This window comes from Lutra lutra, chromosome 9, assembly GCF_902655055.1.
Source record: "Lutra lutra chromosome 9, mLutLut1.2, whole genome shotgun sequence".
Lineage (NCBI taxonomy): Eukaryota > Metazoa > Chordata > Mammalia > Carnivora > Mustelidae > Lutra > Lutra lutra.
In genome coordinates, this window is record NC_062286.1 from 119,043,270 (window position 1) to 119,065,216 (window position 21,947).

Here is a 21,947-nt window from a genome sequence, read left to right on the forward strand (position 1 = left end):
GCGCGTGATGGGCGCGCGTGACACAGGCGGGGCGGGTCTGAGAAGCTGGATGCGTAGGGATAGGGCGTCAGGTTCGCGCGGAAGGGGCGGGGCAGGTCAGGGGGCGGGGCTTAGCTGGAACGGGCCTTGGGGCCGGGCTTCCGCGTGCGTTGGCCCGGCGGGCGAGGGTGAGCGGCGGGGGCGTGCCCAGCGGCCGGGGCGGAGCCAACCGGGGGGCGGGGCGGTGCGCGGCCTAACGGCGGCGTTGGCGGCGGCAGGAGTGGTGGTGCTGTGGCTGGCGGGCGTCGCGGTTCCGCGGCGGCTCCGGCGAGCGACCCCGGCCGCGGGTGGAGGCGGGAGGCGAGCGGCGGAGGCGATTGGCGATGGTGGGCGTCCCTGGAGCGGCCGCCTTCCAGCGTAAGCAGGACGGGAAGGCGGGAGGCTGAGGGGGGCGTGTGAGGGGCCTGCTGCTTCCACAAGCTCGAGCTCCCGAGAGGCCCCCGGCGCGAGGCGGGGTTGGGGAAACTGAGGCCCGAAGCAGGGCCCTGGATCCAAGGTCACGCGGAAGGCCGGGCCTTCCCGGGTTTTCGAGACCGTCCGGGCGCTTCCTGCGCCCCTGGAGGGCTCGTGGCTCGGGATGTGAGCGAAGCTGTGGGGATCGCGGCCTCGGAGCCCAGGCCCGGCTGGCGTCCATCCGACTTACCGGCGGACAAGGATTGTTTTGTTCTCCCGGCGGTGGGGCCCCTAAGTCCGGCTCCTAGGGAAATATTACACGCGCCCAGTTTCAAGGGGTGTGTGGCGGATGGTGAAGGAGGCGAGGATGGCCTCTTTGAAGGGGGCCTGTTGAGTGCAGGCTCGGGTCAGATTGCCTGGGTTCACATTCTGGCTCTACCGCTTAGGGGATGTGACCTTGGATCTGCCTGAGCCTCAGTTCCTCCTTCTGCAAAATGGGGGTGTGAAGAGCATTTTCAACCCCCGTACCCGCCGCCAGGGTTTTTGGGTTTTGTGGGGCCAGTAGAATGCTTGGCACAGACTGGAACATACACAAGCGTGAAAACTGTTATTACTGTAGTCGCTGATAAACCGCATCCAGGGTGAACCTCCCTCGGAAAAGCCCGAAATTGGGCTCTGGTTGTATATTCGCTTAAAATGTCTTAGGATAGTCCTGCTTTGTGAGCCAGTTGTTTTCTTACCTCTGTTTCTCTATTTTCCCCCATTTGTCTGGTGTTCCTCCTAGAATTTTGAGATCCTTGGGGGAGGGGTGGTATCTCAATAACAACAGTAACATTTTAATTGTTTCTTGTTACAATAGCAGTCGTGGTCAACATTTTTTGAGCCGTAGGCATTTTGCATTCTATTCATTCAGTATTTATTAAATCATTTATTAGGTAAAATACCATTCTCGGCCCTGGGAATATAGCAAAAAAAAAAAAGGATAGACCAAATTCAGTCTTTGAGTTTGGTTTTGGGAGGGAGGAGGGACACAAGGTAAATGAGGAAACATGATTGTTTTGCTTGTTGACCTTGTGTCCCCCCCCCCAAAACATTTAATCCTTGATAGTGTAAATAAGAGTTAAGTATTCGGGGGCGCCTGGGTGGCTCAGTCGTTAAGGGTCCGCCTTTGACTCAGGTGGTTCCGGGAAGGAACCTGGCGTGGGGTTCCCTGCTGCGGGGGAGCCGTGCTTCTCCCTCTCCTATTCCCCCTGTTTGTTTTCTCTCTCTGGCTCTGTCAAATAAATATAAAATACAATCTTAAAAAAAAGTTAAGTATTTGAATATGCCCATTTTGCCGCAGATGAAACTGTCAAATTGTGATCTAGCTGCAGGACCCTCGGTCCATATAAAAGGGAGGCTTTACACCGCCTCTCTTCTTTGACACTCATTAAAAGTTGAAGAAATGCAAAGTAGGTGCATCCAGCATTGCTTCTTCGTATCAAGTCTGCAGTTGGCTGCTTTTCATAGTTTGATCCTTTCCTCTTGGAGGGTGTAACAAAAGAGAGGCTGAGGTGACTCTTTAGGTCCAAGATGCACCATCTCTGTAAAGGAAAGGATTTTTAATCCAAACTCCAGTTTTTTACATCCACACCTGTTCATGCAATTTTTGGTTTAAAATATACCCCCAGGGGCACCTGGGTGCTCAGTGGGTTAAAGCCTCTGCCTTCGGCTCAGGTCATGGTCCCAGTGTCCTGGGATCGAGCCCCGCATCCGGCTCTCTGCTCGGCAGGGAGCCTGCTTCCTCCTCTCTCTCTGCCTGCCTCTCTGCCTACTTGTGATCTCTGTCTGTCAAATAAATAAATAAAATCTTTAAAAATAAAATAAAATATACCCCCAAAGTACAGTTTTTGGTTCTATTATGTAATGAAGATTTATTTACTTACTTACTTAGTTGTTCTTAATAGAATTCTATATTTCATTCTTAGCATGCTTAGTGCACTTTTTCTTTTAAAAGCATAAGTTTCACTAAAATACTGAGAGGATTTTTTCAGTGATGATTCTCCACCATACAGTTAGATTCAGCATTGACCATCTGCTACGCACCAGGCCCTGTGCTATTGTAGGGCTTACAAAGATGAATAAAGCAGATTCTTGCCTCTTGGAACTTACCTATGGTCTTGATTGGCTAATGTGTTTAACTGAAGTGCTGGGCAGAGAATGTAGGAGCTCAGAGTCCTTGGGGGACGTAGTCTAGAGCATTGGCTTCAGATGTTTTTAGTGTTCTGTCAGTAGATAGGGTTAAGTGTGCACACATGTGAATGTTTTAAGTTACAATTACAGTGCTAACTGTAGTCTGTATTATGTACATTTTATAACACATGTGCAAAAATAGACATTTTGCAAAGGATGAACTAAAACAAAAGCAGAAGTTCCAGTATCATCTTTTCATATCCTGGTGTGAATAATAACTATGCATCTTCGGGGTGGGGACCATTGGTCTTGTAGAGGGACCTTTTCAACCCATGAGGTCTATTGATATTCACTTCTGGAGTTGTGCCTAGGTTGAAATTTTGGGGTCCAGTCCTATTTGAGACTTGGGGCACATTATTTAACCTTTCTGTGCACTTCATTTTCTTCATCTGTTACAATTGAGTTGATGAGGGGCGCCTGGATGGCTTGGTTGGTTGGGTGGCTACCTTCAGCTCAGGTCATGATCCCAGTGTCTTGGGATTGAGCACCAAATTGGGCTCCCTGCTTAGTGGGAGCCTGCTTCTCCCTCTGCCTGCCCTTCTGGCTGCCCCTGTGCTTGCCTCTGCCTACATGTGCTCTTTCTCTGTCAATAAATAAAATCTTTAAAAAAAATTGAGTTGATGAGAGTTCCTGCCCCATTTACAGTTTTGTGATGATTGATAATCTAAATATGGTAATGTATATAGTAATATATGTAGAGTACTTAAACTGTGCTCTATCCACCATTTTGGGTGCTGCTTGTGCCTGAGGATACAAGGAAGACTTAGGATCTCACAGTGCAGTAGGGGCCCTGCACCTGTGTATAGGTAATAAAGTGCTTTAAGTGCGGGAAGCATAGTCTCTTGGGAATACAGGGTAGGAATAACTAATTGTTCTTTGAGGGTCCAAGTAAGGTTTAGGAAAGGAGGTGACATTTGAACCAGGCCTAAGAAGGAGAGGGGCTTTTTCCAGCAGGAGGAATGGTGGACCTCTTTAGGCAATGAGCAGATACTTGGATACTCTTGAGGGCTTAGTGAGCAGTTGGGGAGATCTGGACCTTCAGGGAACCTGATTAAGCTTGTATATCTTGTTAATACGATAACAAACTGTGTTCTGGCTGGAGTTGTTCCTGTCAGGGTCCAGATGGCAAGGAAGCCTATTCCAGAACTTTTCACAGTACCACAGCTCTTTTCTCTCTGATGACACTTACCTCATTCAGCCTTCTTAGTAATCTAAGAATATGAACTCCTAAATGTAAGCTTCTTAAGAGTTATAGTATCTGCATTTTTTAAAAAAAGTTTTTATTTATTTGGGATAGTGAGAGCTCACAAGTAGGCAGAGAGTCAGGCAGAGAGAGAGGGGAAAGCAGACTCCCCAGGACCCTGAGATCATGACCTGAGCTGAAGGCAGAGGCTTAACCCACTGAGCCACCCAGGCACCCCCAGTAATTATTATTATTATTATTTTTTACCTGACATTTGTCTATTAGCATGAAAGAAGAGATGTTAAAGTGTACCTGAAAGACTTCCTGGAGGGTTGAATTAGGTACCTTCCATTTTCTCCTCTAGGTCTACTCTCCATCTGTTGCTTAATTTCTGCCCTCGGAGGCTGGCTTATTATATGAACTATATTGAGAGCTTCCTTGCCATCTAAGGTTAGGGAATTTTAATTTCCCTGCTTCCTTACTATTGATACTGCCTCTGGCTGGTTATGTCCCTTGAAGATTTGCCATTCCTCTAAAGGAGGTTCTCTCTACAACTCTACTCCTAGATGTGGAGTTTTTATTTCCTTTGTTCCTCCAGCTTAGAAGTGTGCTCTCTAATCCCAGTATACTACTCTCCCTTGTGATTATCACCTTTATAGTCCTGTTATTAAACCCTTCTTGATTTATCCTTACTCTGGAGTATGGCATCTTTCCTGCTGGGACCATGACTATGATTGAAGCTTGTGTATCTTGGTAATAGTGTAACACCTCGAACTGTTACTCCGGGGTCACTCATATACTTCCCATTCTTCAAAGATACTTGTCTAAGCCCAGCTTATAAGCAGATTTACAAGTTTATTTATTTATTTAAGTAATCTCTACATCCAACATGGGGCTCAGACTCATGACTTCTGACTGAGCCAGCAAGGCACTCCCTTAGCAGATTTTAGAAGCAACAAATCAGATGAAGAGGAAACCTACCCCAGGTAAGCATACTGACAATGAGAGGCAGGGTCTCTCTTTAGCCCTTACCTACTATGCCACACTGATGAATTTAGTCATTTTTCACCAAACTATTGGATACGGGAAAAAAAAAAAAACTTTAACTCCTAGAAACACAGTAATCTGTGACCGCACAGTCCAGACCAGATAAATTGCAGTTAGTAGCCTATTTAAAAAGGCAGAGATACAGATGAGGCAGGTTGTTGATCATAATGAAAAAAGAATTTGCAAACTTTGGGTTTGAGGCCCAGTTCTGGGAAGTTTTTCAACTTATGAGACTCCGTTTCTTTATATAAATGAGGATAATTCCTGCCTAATAATAACTAATAGTGAATGTTTATTCTGGGCTAGATATCATGCATTTACCTTTTGCCTTTTAATCCTCCAATCTTTTAGGTAAGTATGAATTCCGATTTTACAACTTGTGAAATTGACTTAGGTGTTATAGAACTAATAAATGACAAAGCCCAGATTAAAATCTAGATCTTTCTGACAGCAGAGCCTGCTGAGCTCTTAACATTAAGGGAGCTGTTACTTAAAATGTGTTGACTGGGGGACGCCTGGGTGGCTCAGTTGGTTAAGCAGCTGCCTTCAGCTCAGGTCATGATCCCATCGTCCTGGGATCGAGTCCCACATCTGGCTCCTTGCTCAGCAGGGAGCCTGCTTCTCCCTCTGCCTCTGCCTGCCTCTCTGTCTGCCTGTACTCACTCTTCTCTGACAAATAAATAAATAAAATCTTAAAAAAAAAATGTGTTGACTGGGGCGCCTGACTGGCGTGGTTGGTGGAGTATGTGACTCTTGATCTTAGGGTTGTAGGTTTGAGCCCCATGTTGGGTATAGAGATTACTTTAAAAAAAAAAAACAAAACTTTAACAAAAAGTTGACCTTGGGACACCTGGCTGGCTCAGTTGGTAGGGCTTGTGACTTGTGATCTCAGGATGTTGAGTTCGACTCCACTTTGGGCCTAGAGATTACCTTTAAAAAAAAAAAAAAGTGCTGGGACGCCTGGGTGGCTCAGTTGGTTAAGCAGCTGCCTTCGGCTCAGGTCATGATCCCAGCATCCTGGGATCGAGTCCCGCATCGGGCTCCTTGCTCGTCAGGGAGCCTGCTTCTTCCTCTGCCTCTGCCTGCCATTCTGTCTGCCTGTGCTCGCTCTCTCTCCCTCTCTCTCTCTGACAAATAAATAAATAAAATCTTTAAAAAAAAAAAAAAAAAGTGTTGACCTGGACCCCTGGGTGGCTCAGGTCATGATCCCAGGGTTTTGGGATCAAGTTCTGCATCGGGCTCCTTGCTTCTCCTTTTGCCTACCGCTCCCTCTGTTTGTACTCTCGCTTTCTCTGACAAAAAAATAAAATCTTTATTTTTTTATTTTATTTTTTTAAAGATTTTATTTATTTATTTGACAGAGAGATCACAAGTAGATGGAGAGGCAGGCAGAGAGAGAGAGGGAAGCAGGCTCCCTGCTGAGCAGAGAGCCCGATGCGGGACTCGATCCCAGGACCCTGAGATCATGACCTGAGCTGAAGGCAGCGGCTTAACCCACTGAGCCACCCAGGCGCCCCAAAAAATAAAATCTTAAAAAAAAAAACTGTCTTGACCATCAATGAATGGGAAAATCACACCCTCATTTCTATACTCTGACACTGAATTTCCTATACTTTAAAGGTCATCCAAGTTCTCAGAATACAGCATTTATAAGGGGAGGGAAGCAGTGCTTGTAGATATCTAAATATTACTGCACTACAGAACTTTTTCTGGTTATTTCTTCCCTTTTTAAGGGAGATGCTCAGAACCTTTGTTGCCTCTTGTTGTATGCACCCCACCGCGTTTCCCACCTCTACCCCGTGGCAGAGTAGTGTGAAATGAGCTGAAGGCTTTGAGAGTAATAATACTGCTACAGAACTTCACTTACTTATTAGTCACTTGCCATCTGCATGTAAATTTAGAGCTGTTACTTCAGTGAGTCTTTGTGTAGAATTGGGCATACATTTTCCTACTAGTAACAAAGTTATGGGGGTGCCTGCCTGGTCCAGTCACTAGAGTGTGTGACCCTTAATCTCAGGGTCCTGATTTTAAGCCCCACTTTGGGCATGGAGCTTACTTTAAAACAAAACAAAACGAAGATATCCTTTGATTTTCAGTTGTTTGGAGGGTTATTGACTTGTTATTTTGTGAGTTGAGACTTATTAAATTGAATCATGTTTTAGGTACTTGTAATGATTTTTGTCTTGTCTTTGACTGTTGAGTGCATTTGTGCTAGTTTGGAACCTGTTGGCTTTCCTCTCCATACAGATTGACTTTAAGCTTATTCTTGAGTATTAAGCCTGTTGTGGGACATGCAGATCGAGACTTTATGATTAGTTATTTGAATTCAGTGAATGCTTTTAGGCAGGAAAGGTCATTGAAAAGATAGTGTACATAAATGAATGCAGCACTAGGACTAAGATGAGTTAATTCACTATAGTGTACATAAATGAATGCAGCACTAGGACTAAGATGAGTTAATTCACTAAGTTCATACCTCTTCCAGGATAAGGAAAAAATGGGAGGAAAGCGGTGTGGAAAAAAAGATTTCTTACCTGCCAGTTTTATCCTCACTCCTTAGTTTTAGAGTATTGTTTTGAATCTCATATTATAGAAAGCAGTCACTGAATTGTAAAGATTTACTTCAAATTTGTGAAACCTGGAAGGCTTAATGAGGGACAGTCTCTTCCTGGTTAATTGTTTCTGCTTTGGTAAGATTACCAAATTGGGCCTCACTGTTACTCTACTGACTGGCCCCATGTGCAGTCTGAGCTGGTGTATGTACATGTGACAGATCCTCTCTCTGGGTTTTATTATGGCTGGTTAAGTAGCTTTTTGCCTTAGTCTCTGGTTTCTGTCTTCTGGCCCCTTGAAGGCCTTGAGGCTATCTGAAATTATAGGGCTTGGGGTACCATAAATTAAACTTGTGAAATGAGTGCATTGCAGATATGTCAGCTGAATCAGACTTTTAAGTCCAGTTAAATTCTTTCTTTTTTTTTTAAACAGGTTAAATTAAACTAATTTTTTAAAAAAGGATTTTATTTATTTGGCAGAGAGAGACATAGCAAGAGAGGGAACACAGGAGTGGTGGGGGGAGTGGGTGAGGCAGAAGCAGGTTTCCCGCTGAGCAGGGAGCCTGATGCAGGGCTGATCCCAGGACCCTGGGATCATGACCTGAGCTGAAGGCAGGTGCTTAACGACTGAGCCTCCCAGGTGCCCCAGTTGAATTCTTTAAAAAGGGGTTCTTTGCTAGGTTTTCTGCTGGGTGTTGTTCGTGTATGTCATCTCATGTAATTCTTGGAACAACCTTGGGAGGGAGTTAGTATCTCTGTTTTACTGATGAAGAAGTGAGGATCAGAGAACTTAAGTAAATTACCCAAGGTCACACAGTTAATCAGTAGCAGATGCACTATTCAAACTTGGTGCAGTCCTGGTGTCGAATTCATTCATTTTACATTGGGACCTGAGTCCAAAACCTACTGTTTTTACTATCTACACAACTACTTCTTTTTACTAACTAGACTGGAGGTTTTAGAAGTGTGTGTTTCTTGGACCTTGGTGTTCCCTGAAGATACTTGATTTCCCATCATCTTTCTTCAGGAACTTTCTTTCTCTTATTTCTATCTCGTATTTTTAAAAAATGTCCTAGGAATTGGAATATGATTTAGAGTACACTACTGTGCTAGATCTTGGTCTTGTTCAGAGGTATCCTGAATTAGAAATGAATTTTAAAAAAAGGCAACAGAAACTCTCAGCATCCTTTACCAATTCATCCCATATGTTTCCTGATTTTAGCAGTGAAAGAGATGATGGCAGTGAACATCAAAAGCTCATGAAATGTCCATATTAATTTTGCTTGGCTGCGTGAGGAGCTGTCAAATACAGATCATCCAATATAGTATATGGATTTACAAAGTGAACCTTTAGTTTGGAATGTGGCTCTAGAAGATTTGATTCTACTTTTCTATTTTGTATTGCCATAATTAAATGCAGAAAAAAGTAAAATGTAGAAAAACCCAGAGCCAGGTATCCTTCTGTCTGAATTTATAGCTTTGGAGTTGGCTAGACCTTTCAATTAAATTAGCTGATGGCGACAAATAATGTAATCTGACCTCTTCAGCAGCTCAAGTGAAATGTTAATACCAGGCATAGCACAGCTCCCTTGACACACTACCTTGACCTTTTCCTCTCTTACAAATGTTTCCCTTACTCCTTTGTTAACTTAGCCATCTCCATGCAGAGGTCATGCCTGCTTTTAATTTTTTGAAGCCACGTGAGAACAGACATTGAACGGCACAGATTTATTCATTTTTACCTTATATCCATAGGACTACAGTAATCATACAGTTATCTCTAATTCCCATGTATTTTTTATTTTTTATTTTAATTTTTTAAAAGATTTTATTTATTTGCCAGAGATAGAGTGAGAGAGTGCACAAGCTGGGGCGGGGGGGCGTGCAGCAGGCAGAGGGAGAAGCAGGCTTCCTGCTGAGCAAGGAGCCCAATGCAGGACTTGATCCCAAGGCCCTGGGATCATGACCTGAGCCACAGACAGTCTCTTAACTGATTGAGCCACCCAGGCATCCCTCCCATGTATTTTTTTTGATAGTTTATATCCTAATCACTACCTGCCCTTTGCCTCTCCTTTCCATAAAATCTTAAATAGTAAGTGACATTTTTGTCCACCAGAAATGTGCCAAAGTTTTTTGGTCCTTAATATTGAGAAAGTGATTATGTCTTTGATTTTGTTTCCCTCTAGAGAAGTGGAGCCAACCTTGCAGGGGGAAAAGGCAGGCATAAAGCAAGTCCTCTTTGTCATTGAGAATAAAGGTAGAGATGGTTTAGGAGAAGGAAGTTTTGAGTGGTGAGGGAGATGTAGAAGAGGTGATGTTGGTTTTAGTTCCTTCAGCATTCATTCTCCAGCTGTCTACAACAGCTTAGGTCAGCAGCTCCAGTTTTTTAAGTTTCACCTTAATTTTCCCTTGGTGGGTTGGTCTGGCTAAGTTTTTTTTTTTTTTTTTTTTTTTTTTAAGATTTTATTTATTTACTGGTCAGAGAGAGAGCATGAGCAGTGGGAGGGGCAGAGGAAAAAAAGCAGACTTCCCTCTGAGCAGGGGAGCGCAATGCGGGACTTATCCCAGGACCCTGAGATCATGATCTAAACCAAAGGCAGATGCTTAGCCGACTGAGCAGCCACCCAGGCATCCCTGACTAAGTGTTTTTGTTTTTAATTAATGAAATTTCATTAATTTATTTTGAGATTTATTTATTTGCACTGTGTGCAGGAGTGGGGAATGGCAGAGAGAGAATTTTCAGACTCCGAACCTCACGTGGGGTGGGGCTCAATCTTACGATCCATGAGATCATGACCTGAGCCAAAATCAAGAGTTGGATACTCAACTGACTAAGTCACCCAGGCGCCTCTGTTTATTTTAAGTAAACTCTATGCCCTATACAGGGCTTGAACTGAACAATCTTGAGTTCAAGAATCTCATACTGGGGGCGCTTGGGTGGCTCAGTCAGTTAAGCGTCTGACTTTGGCTCAGGTCATGATCCCAGAGTCTTCAGATGGAGCCCCACTTTGTCCTGCTTTCTGCTCAACGGGAAGTGTGCTTCTCCCTGACTCTGCCTACTGCTCCCCCTGCTTGTACACTCTAGCTCTCTGTCAAATAAGTAAATAGATCAATCTTAAGGGGGAGGCCAGCTAGGTGCCCCTGGCTAAGTGGTTTTAACTATACTCTTTATCTGTTCTTAAATATGTTACATGATATGTAAGTTGTTCTAGAAAAACACAAATTCAAATATGGGATTTGCGTTATAAAAAGTTTTTGTACTTTTAAGTTTGTATTTTACCATAATTTTAAACTTAAGAAAAAGTCACAAGAGTAGTAATTCCTATTTTTTCTTCATCTTGATTCTCCAGATGTCAACACTTTACTATTTTTCTGTTTCTGTTTATATTGCATATTCCTTTTCTGAACTTTTTGAGTCTAAGTTACAGCTGTGATACCTCTTTACCCTTAGGACATTGTCTTGTATAACAACAATATACCTATCAAAATCCAGAAATAGTTTTGATATAGTAGTAGTATTTAATATACAGGCTTCATTCAAATTTTGCTATTTGTTCTAATAATGTTCTTTTTAGGAAAAATACTTTTTCTCCTAGTCTAGGATCCAGTCCCAGGATATATTATTATTTTTAGTTTTCTTGTTTCCTTCAGTTTGGAAGAATCCTTCGGTCTCATCTTTTGTGACTTCCACTTTTTTTTTAATTAACATAGGCTATTTATCTTGTAGAATGTCCCTCACTGAATTTTTTTCCTTATGAATTAGTTCAGATTATACATATTGGCAGGAGTGTCACAAACTGAAGTTATGTGTTTTCAGTGCATCGTATCAGGAGGCACATGATGTCCATTTGTCCTGGATTATTGATGTTAATTTCGATCACTTGCTCAAGGTGTTGTCTGCTAGTTTTCTCCACTGTAAAGTTATTATCTTTTCCTTTTTTTTTTTAAAGATTTTATTTATTTATTTGTCAGAGAGAGAGAGAGGGAGAGAGAGCAAGCACAGGCAGACAGAATGGCAGGCAGAGGCAGAGGGAGAAGCAGGCTCCCTGATGAGCAAGGAGCCCGATGTGGGACTCGATCCCAGGACGCTGGGATCATGACCTGAGCCGAAGGCAGCTGCTTAACCAACTGAGCCACCCAGGCGTCCCTATCTTTTCCTTTTTAATGAGTAAGAATCATGGGAGGAGATACTGAGTTTATTTAAATGTCCTGTTACCAAACTTTTGCCTCCTAGATTTAGCATCTGTTGATAATGTTTGCCTGAGTCAGTTGTTACTATGATAGTTAGACTATGATTTTTTATTTCTTTCTTTCTTTTCAAAGATTTTATTTATTCATTTGACGGAGACACAGAGAGGGAAGACAAGGCAGAGGAAGTGGGAGAGGGAAAAGCAGGCTTCCTGCGGAGCAGGGATCCTAAATCGGGGCTTGATCCCTGAACCACCCAGGCGCCCCTGTAGGATACTCTTGATTTAAGATATTTATCTACTTTTACAGACATTTATTAAATCCCTAGTACCTGATGCTGGGGGATATGAAGAGAGTTCTAAGGTCCTGAATTTAGATGTAGTCCGGTAGAGGGGAGAGACTGATAATTTCAGTATCAAATGGTAAATAGTGATAGTAGCATGACAAGAACCACCAAAGTTAGGCATCTGACCTAATGTATGGACGCATTTGTGGATATATTTAAAAAAAAAAAAAGACAGGAAATGATGCTTGTCTTGAACCAAATCTGGTTTTCCTTTTCCAGCTTAAAAGGGGTGTGATGTATGGATTTAAATTTTTCCCCCAAGTTGATACTCAGCACTCTTAGCTAGTCCTCCCTTTTCTAATTGTTTTTATAACCACATTGCTTTGACTCTCAGGTGCATATTTCTCCTGTATTTTAAATGATATGGCCTGTAATTATGTATGTATGTAATGTGGTATTTAATTTAATTTATTTATTTGACAGACAGAGATCACAAGCAGGCAGAGAGGCAGGCAGAGAGAGAGAGAGAGAGAGAGAAGCAGGCTCCCCGCTGAGCAGAGAGCCCGATGCGGGGCTCGATCCCAGGACCCCGAGATCATGACCCAAGCCGAAGGCAGCGGCTTAACCCACTGAGCCACCCAGGCGCCCCAATAAATAAAAATCTTTAAAAAAAAAAAAAAGATTGTTCTGGAGTTTTCTGGTGGTCTTAATGAAGATGGATTCGAAGGGGCAAGACTGGAAACCACAAAATAATTAGGTTAATGCAATAGCCTTGTCAAACCTTGCATCTCTGTTTTGTTTGGAAACTAGCCCTTGTGACTCTCTCTCTCTATATATATATATATTTATATAGATATAGATATCGATATCAATATCTATATATATCACTGAAGGTATAAGAAAGGCTTCACTAAATAATCAACTGTATTTTGATGGAGGTAGATCTTGGATTGGTAAATATAGAGAAATGGGATAAAGGAAATCATTTCAGGTCCTGAGAAATGGAGTAAGCCAGGAGTAGACAAACTTTCTATGAAGGGCCTAATAAATATGTTGGGCTTTGTGGGACACGAGGTCTCTGTCATATATCCTCCTCCCTTTTTTAATGTAAAAACTGTTAGCCTGCAGCCTTTACTGAAGCAGGCTGTGTGGGCAGGGTTCGAATGTGGTGGAATGGGAGATGACTTTAGTTGCCAGCTCTTGGAATAAACAAAGGTTTCCAAGCTGGAAGGTGCAAGATTTAGTTAGTAAAATGGGATTGTAGGCAGGTTGAGACAGAGCTGGAAAACTTTGAATGTTAGGCTAAAGAATTTGTTTCTAGGTTAGGGGCATTGAAGAGTCACCTATTCTATTGATAGTAGTGACATCTTGCCTGGTACTGTAAACTTATTATATGAACAGCTATAAAAATTCTGGCTGGCAGAATTGCCTTGTATAGATGGTCATATGGCACGTTAGTACCACTGACTGATTGCCATTAGCATGAAATACTGAGGTCTAACCTATTCGCTAGGCCATCGAGAGTTTTAGTGAATGGTTTAACTCAAAGAATCAAGTTAAGGAGGGGTGCCTGGCTTGTGCAGTCGGTAGGGCATGTGATAGCTTGATCTCAGGGTCCTGAGTTTGAGTCCCACATGGGGGTAGAAATACGTTTAAAAAAAAAAAAATCAAAGAAGTAGAAGAATAGTGTAGCTCAAAATCTTGGGAATTCTGTAGGTATTGCTTACATCTTTTTTCACTTAATTTTGAAGAATAGGAAATAAGGTATACAACAGTTCAGCTGATTGTTTTATTAAATGGCTTCCCCAACTGTATACTAGGAAGCTTTCCGTTGTTTTAAGCCTCTGATTCTAGATGACTGGAAAACTGGTTTTCTTCTGGGGTGAGAGGATGGGCGGATCAGTGGTGTGTGATCACAGTTACCTTGGGGAGTTACTAGAATGTCAGTGTGACACCCATATTATGATAGATTGTGTGAGAGGATGTCTGGTATGTTTTTGGAAATAGCTCCCGGGTGATTCTCTACCAGGTGCCCCCAACTTTGTGGTGTATTAATAGAAGTCATCTTTCTTCTCATTTTTATGAAACTGCCTTTAATCAGTACTAAAACAGGGGCGCCTGGGTGGCTCAGTGGGTTAAAGCTTCTGCCTTCTGCTCAGGTCATGATCCCAGGGTCCTAGGATCGAGCCCGCATCAGACTCTCTGCTCGGCGGGGAGCCTGCTTCCTCCTCTCTCTCTCTGCCTGCTTCTCTGCCTACTTGTGATCTGTCAAATGAATAAATAAAATCTTAAAAAAAAATCAGTACTAAAATAGTGATTGAATGCTCTGCTTTAGCTGTCTGTGTCCTTGAACTCATTTTGAACACCTATTATGTCCATGTAGTAGATAAACAGATTTTTTGAGAAGGAATGCTCTAAATACAGGAAAGGCTAAAGATAAAGGATCTTTGAAGTCCTTCTCATTGCACAGTCTCTGGTTCCGTGAATTAAAAGACAATAAATCCTAAAGGACTCCTAAGAAAATCCTCAGACCAGATAGCACAGTACATGGTATCTAACAACCTTAGCAGTTGCTTATTTGTTCATTTTGGTGCTTGCAAATAAATAGGAGAATTGCAGATTGTTAGGACATGCAAAGTTTGGAGATAGCAGTTAGATCAAATTTAGTTTATTAGTCTTTTTTTTTTTTAAGATTTTATTTATTTGAGAGAGAGAAGGAGCACAAGTAGGGGGGGTGGCAGGCAGAGGAAGAAGCCGGCTTCCCTGCTGAGCAAGGGACCCAGTTTGGGACTTGATGCCAGCACCCAGGGATCATGACCTGAGCCCAAGGTAGATGCTTAACCATTAGGACTCCCATCAGTCATCTTTTCTAATTAAGACTACCATTTTCATTTTCAAAGCAATTGAAATTCTCCAATTTTGTTTTATTTTTGAGATTTATTTTTTTATTTTAAGTAATCTCTACACCCAGTGTGGGGCTCTTAACTCATAACCTTGATGAGAACAGGAGTTGCATGCTCTTCCAACTGATATAGCCAGGCGCCCCAAATTTCCCAATTTTTAAAAGCACATGTTGGTTGTGGCAGTGAGAGCTCTAATATCCAGTAATCAAAGCTTTTTTGATTGTAGCACATGTTCATAAATGCCAATTTGGAACTCAGTGTGATGAGATTGTCTGGATGGTTGATAGGGATTTGTATAAACCAAGAGGGGTTTATTTAAACTTGTGTCAAAGATAGGAGATTAGGGGGCTCCTGGGTGGCTCAGTCGTTGGGCATCTGCCTTCGGCTCATGTTGTGATCCCGGAGTGCTGGGATGGAGCTCTCTGCTCGGCAGGCAGCCTGCTTCTCCCTCTCCCCCTGCCTGTGTTCCTTCTCTCACTGTGTCTTTCTCTGTCAGATAAATAAATAAAATCTTAAAAAAAGAGAAATAGGAGATTGGTATCCCATTAGGCCTTAATTGGTTGACTTCAGATTTTGAGCTTGGAGGCTGCTGAAGAGTTAATTTATTGTGTGAGGGTTTAATTAGGCCAGTGTAGAGGACGGACTTGTTTTAGGAAAAGGATCTCTTCGGATATTTATTCATTTGCCAAATCACTCCTGTTTACATGTGAACCCTTTTCTTGATTCCAGGGAAAACAGGCAGACAATCCATGCCAATTAAATATTAGAACATGACAGATTGATTTTGATCCCACAGATTAAGAAGGAAAAGAGGGGTTCAGGTTTTATTAAATTTACCCTGGTTGATGATATTTTAAGAAAGAAACGTGGGGTGCCTGGGTGGCTCAGTGGGTTGGGGCCTCTGCCTTTGGCTCGGATCATGATCCCAGGGTCCTGGGATTGAGCCCCACATTGGGCTTTCTGCTCAGTGGGGAGCCTGCTTCCTCCTCTCTCTCCGCCTGCCTCTTTGCCTACCTGTGATCTCTATCTGTCAAATAAATAAAATCTCCAAAAAAAAAAAAAAAAAAGATAAACTTATGGGGGTGCCTGGGTGGCTGAGTGTTTTGGAGCCTCTGCCTTTGGCTCGGGTCATGGTCTCAGGGTCCTGGGATCGGCCCCCTGCTCAGTGGGGAGCCTGCTTCCCCTTCTCTCTCTGCCTGCCTCTGTGCCTACTTGTGATCTCTCTCTGTCAAAATAAATAAATAGGGGCGCCTGGGTGGCTCAGTGGGTTAAAGCCTCTGCCTTCGGCTCAGGTCATGATTCCAGGATCCTGGGATCGAGCCCCGCATCGGGCTCTCTGCTCGGTGGGGAGCCTGCTTCCTCCTCTCTCTCTCTCTCTGCTTCTCTGCCTATTTGTGATCTCTGTCTCTCAAAATAAATCAATAAAATCTTAAATTAAATAAATAAATAAATAAAATCTTAAAAAAAAAAACAACTTACGTGAAAAGATCTGTTAGTAGCAGTTGAGTAAATTTTTCTTGTTTAAATAGGTTCTTGTATCTGGGTAGTATGGCATAGTGAGAGAGAGCATCTTTGGATTGGTTTTCTTCAACACTTGGATTCTAGTTTACAGGTGACTGAAGGTATGGCTTTATAATTCCCTTAATCATGGATTTTATTTTATTATTTTTAATTTTTTTTAAAGATTTTATTTATTTGACAGAGATCACAAGTAGGCAGAGAGACAGGCAGAGAGAGAGGCAGAAGCAGGCTCCCTGTTAAGCAGAGAGCCCGATGTGGGGCTTGATCCCAGAACCCTGGGATCATGACCTGAGCCGAAGGCAGAGGCTTTAAACCACTAAGCCACCCAGGCGCCCCTATTTTATTATTTTTTTAAAGATTTTATTTATTTATTTGACACAGAGAAAGGGGGGCACACACAAGCAGGGAGTAAGTGGCAGAGTGAGAGGGAGAACCAGGCTCCCTGCTGAGCAAGGAGCCTGAAGCAGGGTTCCATCTCAAGACTCTGAGATCATGACCTGAGCTGAAGGTAGAGGCTTAACTGATTGAGCCACCCAGGCCGCCCAGTCATGTATTTCATTTTATTTTTTTAAAGATTTTATTTATTTATTTGACAGAGATCACAGGTAGGCAGGCAGGGAGAGAGGGTGAAGCAGTCTCCCCAATGAGCAGAGAGCCCCGTGCGGGGCTCGATTCCAGGACCCCAAGATCATGACCTGAGTCGAAGGCAGAAGCGTAACGCACTGAGCCACGCAAGCACCCCCACGGATTTGATTTGATTTTATATTTATAATTTTCTTAAAAGAAAAGTATTTTATTTAATAAATAATTTATTTAATAAATAATAAAAAGTATTTTATTTATTTATTTGATATACAGAGATCACAAGTAGACAGGCAGAGAGAGAGAGAGAGAGGAGGAGGAGGCAGGCTCCCTGCTGAGTGGAGAGCCCAATGTGGGGCTTGATCCCAGGACCCTGGGATCATGACCTGAGCTGAAGGCAGAGGCTTTAACCCACTGAGCCACCCAGGCGCCCCTATATTTATAATTTTTTTTTAAAGATTTTATTTATTTATTTGACAGACAGAGATTACAAGTAGGCAGAGAGGCAGGCAGAGAGAGAGAGAGGAGGAAGCAGGCTCCCTGCAGAGCAGAGAGCCCGATGTGGGGCTCGATCCCAGGACCCTGGGATCATGACCTGAGCCGAAAGCAGAGGCTTTAACCCGCTGAGCCACCCAGGTGCCCCTATTTATAATTTTTTTATTATTTTATTTTTTAAACCAGGGAGTCACTGGTCATCTTTGACACTCCCATCGTCTTTTTTTTTTTTTTTTTTTAAGATTTTATTTATTTATTTGATGGAGTTAAAGCAGGCGGAGTAGCAGGGAGAGCCTGATGTGGGACCTGATCACAGGACCCCAAGGATCATGGCCTGAGCTGAAGACAGTTGGTTAACCAACTGAGCCACCCAGGCTCCCCATGGATTGATTATATTATTTATTTATGTATCCATCCATCCATCCCATGGATTATGTATACATGTATATATGTATATATTTTTAAAGATTTTATTTATTTATTTGACAGATCACAAGTAGGTAGAGAGGTAGGCAGAGACAGAGAGGGGGAAGCAGGCTCCCTGCTTAGGACCCTGGGATCATGACCTGGGCTGGAGGCAGAGGCTTAACCCATTTAGCCACCCAGGCGCCCCTAATAAATAAAATCTTTTTTTTTTTTTTTTTAAAGATTTTATTTATTTATTTGACAGAGAGAGATCACAAGTAGATGGAGAGGCAGGCAGAGAGAGAGAGGGAAGCAGGATCTCTGCCGAGCAGAGAACCCGATGCGGGACTCGATCCCAGGACGCTGAGATCATGACCTGAGCCGAAGGCAGCGGCTTAACCCACTGAGCCACCCAGGTGCCCTCCTTTACCTTTTTTTAAAAAAGATTTTATTTATTTATTTGACAGAGATCACAAGTAGGCAGAGAGGCAGGCAGAGAAGGAGATGTGGAAGCAGGCTCCCTGCTGAGCAGAGAGACCGATGTGGGGCTCGATCCCAGCACTCTGGGATCATGACCTGAGCTGAAGGCAGAGGCATTATCCCACTGAGCCACACAGGAGCCACCCAGGTGCCCCCTCCTTTACCTTTTAAAGAGATCACTGTCCTCTTGGGGAAAACATTCTTCATGGGGCAAGAGTGGAAGCAGGAATGTGAATTAAGAAATTACTCCTGTAGGACAAGAGAAAGTGGGTTGGTGGTTTGGACTAGAATGTTAACAGTAGAGGTAAGGAGAAATAGTTGGATTCAGGATATTTTGAAGGTATAGTTGATAGGATTTGCCTTAGTGGATTTGATATGAGAGGGAGGTTGTGTGCCAAGGAGGACTCTAAGAATATTGGCTTAAGTTGCTAATTTATTGATTTTAGAGAAGACTTGGGAGACATTAGGAACCCCAGATAGGTTTGGGATAGGAGGAGGGTGAACCAGGAATTTGACAGAGGACTTTTTGTATGTGAGATGTTTGTCAAATATCCAACTAGAGATGTTGAGTAGGTAGGTAATAGAATATACAGATGACAAGGTTAATGAAAATGGAGGTTGGACCCAAATGGCCTTTGGAGTGAAGTAGGGGGAGTATAGATCAATTCGCTTCATCATTTGAATACTTGTAAAGTTCCTCATTTAGAAATTAGATCATACAGACTTTTTTCTTCTGTTTTTTTGTGAAAGCTATTTGACAAGGAAGTAAAATATTAGGAATTTATTTATTGAGAAAGTTCTTGGGGCCAGGTGCCTGGGTGGCTCAACAATTAAGGATCTGCCTTTGCCTCAGGTCATGATCCCAGGGTCTTGGGATCAAGCCCTGCATCAGGCTCCTTGCTGAGAGGAGAGCCTGCTTCTTCCTCTCCTTCTGCGGCACTCCCTGCGTGTGTTCCCTCTCTCACTGTCTCTCTGCCAAATAAATAAGTAAAATATTAAGGAAAAAAAAGAAAAGGTTAGTTCTTGGGAACAACTTTGAAAGATCTGTGGCTGAAATTTACTAGACTGTATAGATTTAGTCTAGTGTACCATAGTTTCTGTGTCTGTTACTCTGCGTAAAATTACCTTAGGCATTCATTATGACTTACAGTATTTTATACATAAACTATGTACAAAGTACCTTGTGAATATCTGAAGAGAGCTTTAACCATATGGTGTTTTGCATTGTATTTTAATGCATATTTGTAATACATACATAGTTTGAAAAATAATAGTTTATTTGGGGATTTCACATATATTATTTAGTGCTCAAAACAGTCTGGGAATTGAATAGTATTACCCCCTATACTCTACAGTTCAGGAAATCAGTTGCATGGATGATGAATTGACTCACTTAGGGCCTGTCTTCTCTGATAGGCAGACGAGACAAGACCTGAACAGAAGTCCTAACTCCAAAGCAATATATAGACTGTGTTAGCTACCATGTTCCATTTCTCAGCCACGTTGAATGATCATTTATTTTTTTTTATTTTTTATTTTTTAAGATTTTTATTTATTTACTTGACAGATAGAGATCACAAGTAGGCAGAGAGGCAGGCAGAGAGAGAGGAAGAAGCAGGCTCCCTGCGGAACAGAGAGCCCGATGCAGGACTCGATCCCAGGACCCTGAGATCATGACCTGAGCCGAAGGCAGAGGCTTTAACCCACTGAGCCACCCAGGTGCCCCGAATGATCATTTATTTTATAGCATTCTGCTTTGACAGTAAAATTTTTGAAAAGTATTTTATAAAAGTAATTTAAGACATTCTTACCAAAAAACTGTAATAGAGTAAAAAGTAAATTTCCCTTTCACCTCATGACTTTTTGGATACCTTTACATACATCTGTAGTGCACAAATGTATAGTGTTTTTTTTTAGAATATATATATATATATATTTAGATTTTTATTTTATTTATTTGACAGACAGAGATCACAAGTAGAGAGGCAGGCAGAGAGAGAGGAAGGGAAGCAGGCTCCCTGCTGAGCAGAGAGCCTGACGCGGGGCTCCATCCCAGGACCCTGGGATCATGACCTGAGCCGAAGGCAGAGGCTTTAACCCACTGAGCCACCCAGGTGCCCTCTATAGTGTTTTTTTTTTTTTTTTTTTTTTTTTTTTTTATTTGACAGAGAGAGATCACAAGTAGACGGAGAGGCAGGCAGAGAGAGAGAGAGAGAGAGAGAGAGAGAAGCAGGCTCCCTGCTGAGCAGAGAGCCTGATGCGGGACTTGATCCCAAGACCCTGAGATCATGACCCGAGCTGAAGGCAGCGGCTTAACCCACTGAGCCACCCAGGCGCCCCTATAGTGTTTTTTTTAAGTGGAGTCATACTATACATAATATTTTGCAGAGTCTTTATAATTTCTGGTCAGATGGGAAGTCCACAAAAACTGTTCTGCCAGATCTTTGCTTTAAACAAGGCCAAAGACATTTATCTCTACAGTTGTTTTCAGTACCTTGGAACAGATTTTATTAACGACAGCAACATTCAGTATTGATTTGTTCAACGTTAGTAGTGAGATGCCTTTAAAGTGATCACACCTTTCATTTCAGAGAACTTTCCAAATGCTCTATAAAAAGGCAGATATATGATAGACTGCCTCATGAGGCTGCCAGGCACCTTTCAGATCTTTTTCCCTTTCTCAGAGAGTGCAAGGTCGTCCATTTTGGAGCAGTTGGCTCCTGCGGATCCACCTGTTACCTGTGGTGGTAGGAGATGGTATTTCTCCATCTGTCTGATAGTAGAAAGAGGAATTAATGAGCCCATGACTGGGCAGAACTGTACTGGAAATGAAAATAGGTCCCTTCTTCTATTGCTGACATAGAGGAATAAAAATTTCAGGTGGCTCAAACTCTCTAGGCTTAAATTGTAGAAGCCTTGCCAGTTTTCAGCTCATTAATGCCACAAAGATATTTTGGTGTGGATTCCCCCCCACCACCACCACCATTGTAAACTGATACACATGACAGATTATGCATTTTACTTTTGATATCTAACTTCCTGATGCATTCATCAAATTACAACCAAATCCCCTGCTGTTAATATTTTTCTCAGAAGGAAAAAGAAATCAAGCTGCCTTTGTGGGGTAAGTTCAACATTTGTATGAGATCTGCTTTGAGCCAGTCAGGGGACAGAGGAGACAAATGAGGGAGCTGATGAAGTAGACTGTTGGCTGGAGACAGGATGGACCAAACAGAAATGAATTTGTATTTGTTTCAGAATTCCAGAGTAATGAAGCTGAATAATGTCAAGTAACTGTTAAATGTAGGCTTATATTAAAATGATTAATGAGGGAAATTACTATATGCAGTGTATAGTTTGGTGTGCACCTCAAGCATCGGGGAAGCTTGTTAAATGTAGTTCCTGGGATTTCACCTCCTTAAATACTGGAGATTGGGGCAGGGCCCAGGAATCTGCATTTTCCTCAGGCTTCCTAAGTAGTTCTCTTAAAGGTGGTCTAAAAAGTTTTGGGAACCATTACCTTAGAGGGTGTAAGTCTGACAGAAAGATCATCTAAATCTTGATAGAGGAAGCATTACAGAGAAGAAAAACTTAGGGGACACTATGGCAAAAGTGATAAATGGAGATGTTTGAGAAAGTTT

General features: G+C 42.5%; 1 protein-coding gene across 7 annotated transcripts in view; it reads left to right on the forward strand.

Annotated features, from left to right (window-relative positions):
- The first annotated feature begins 232 nt into the window (after positions 1-232).
- CBFA2T2 (CBFA2/RUNX1 partner transcriptional co-repressor 2) overlaps positions 233-21,947 on the forward strand; it is a 162,342-nt gene continuing 140,627 nt past the window's right edge. For all 7 annotated transcript variants that reach the window (XM_047744978.1, XM_047744979.1, XM_047744981.1 and 4 more), the window contains exon 1: positions 233-396. In XM_047744978.1, coding sequence (XP_047600934.1) covers positions 363-396 — 34 coding nt within the window. In that variant the 5' untranslated portion in view covers positions 233-362. The remainder of the gene's footprint in view (positions 397-21,947) is intronic.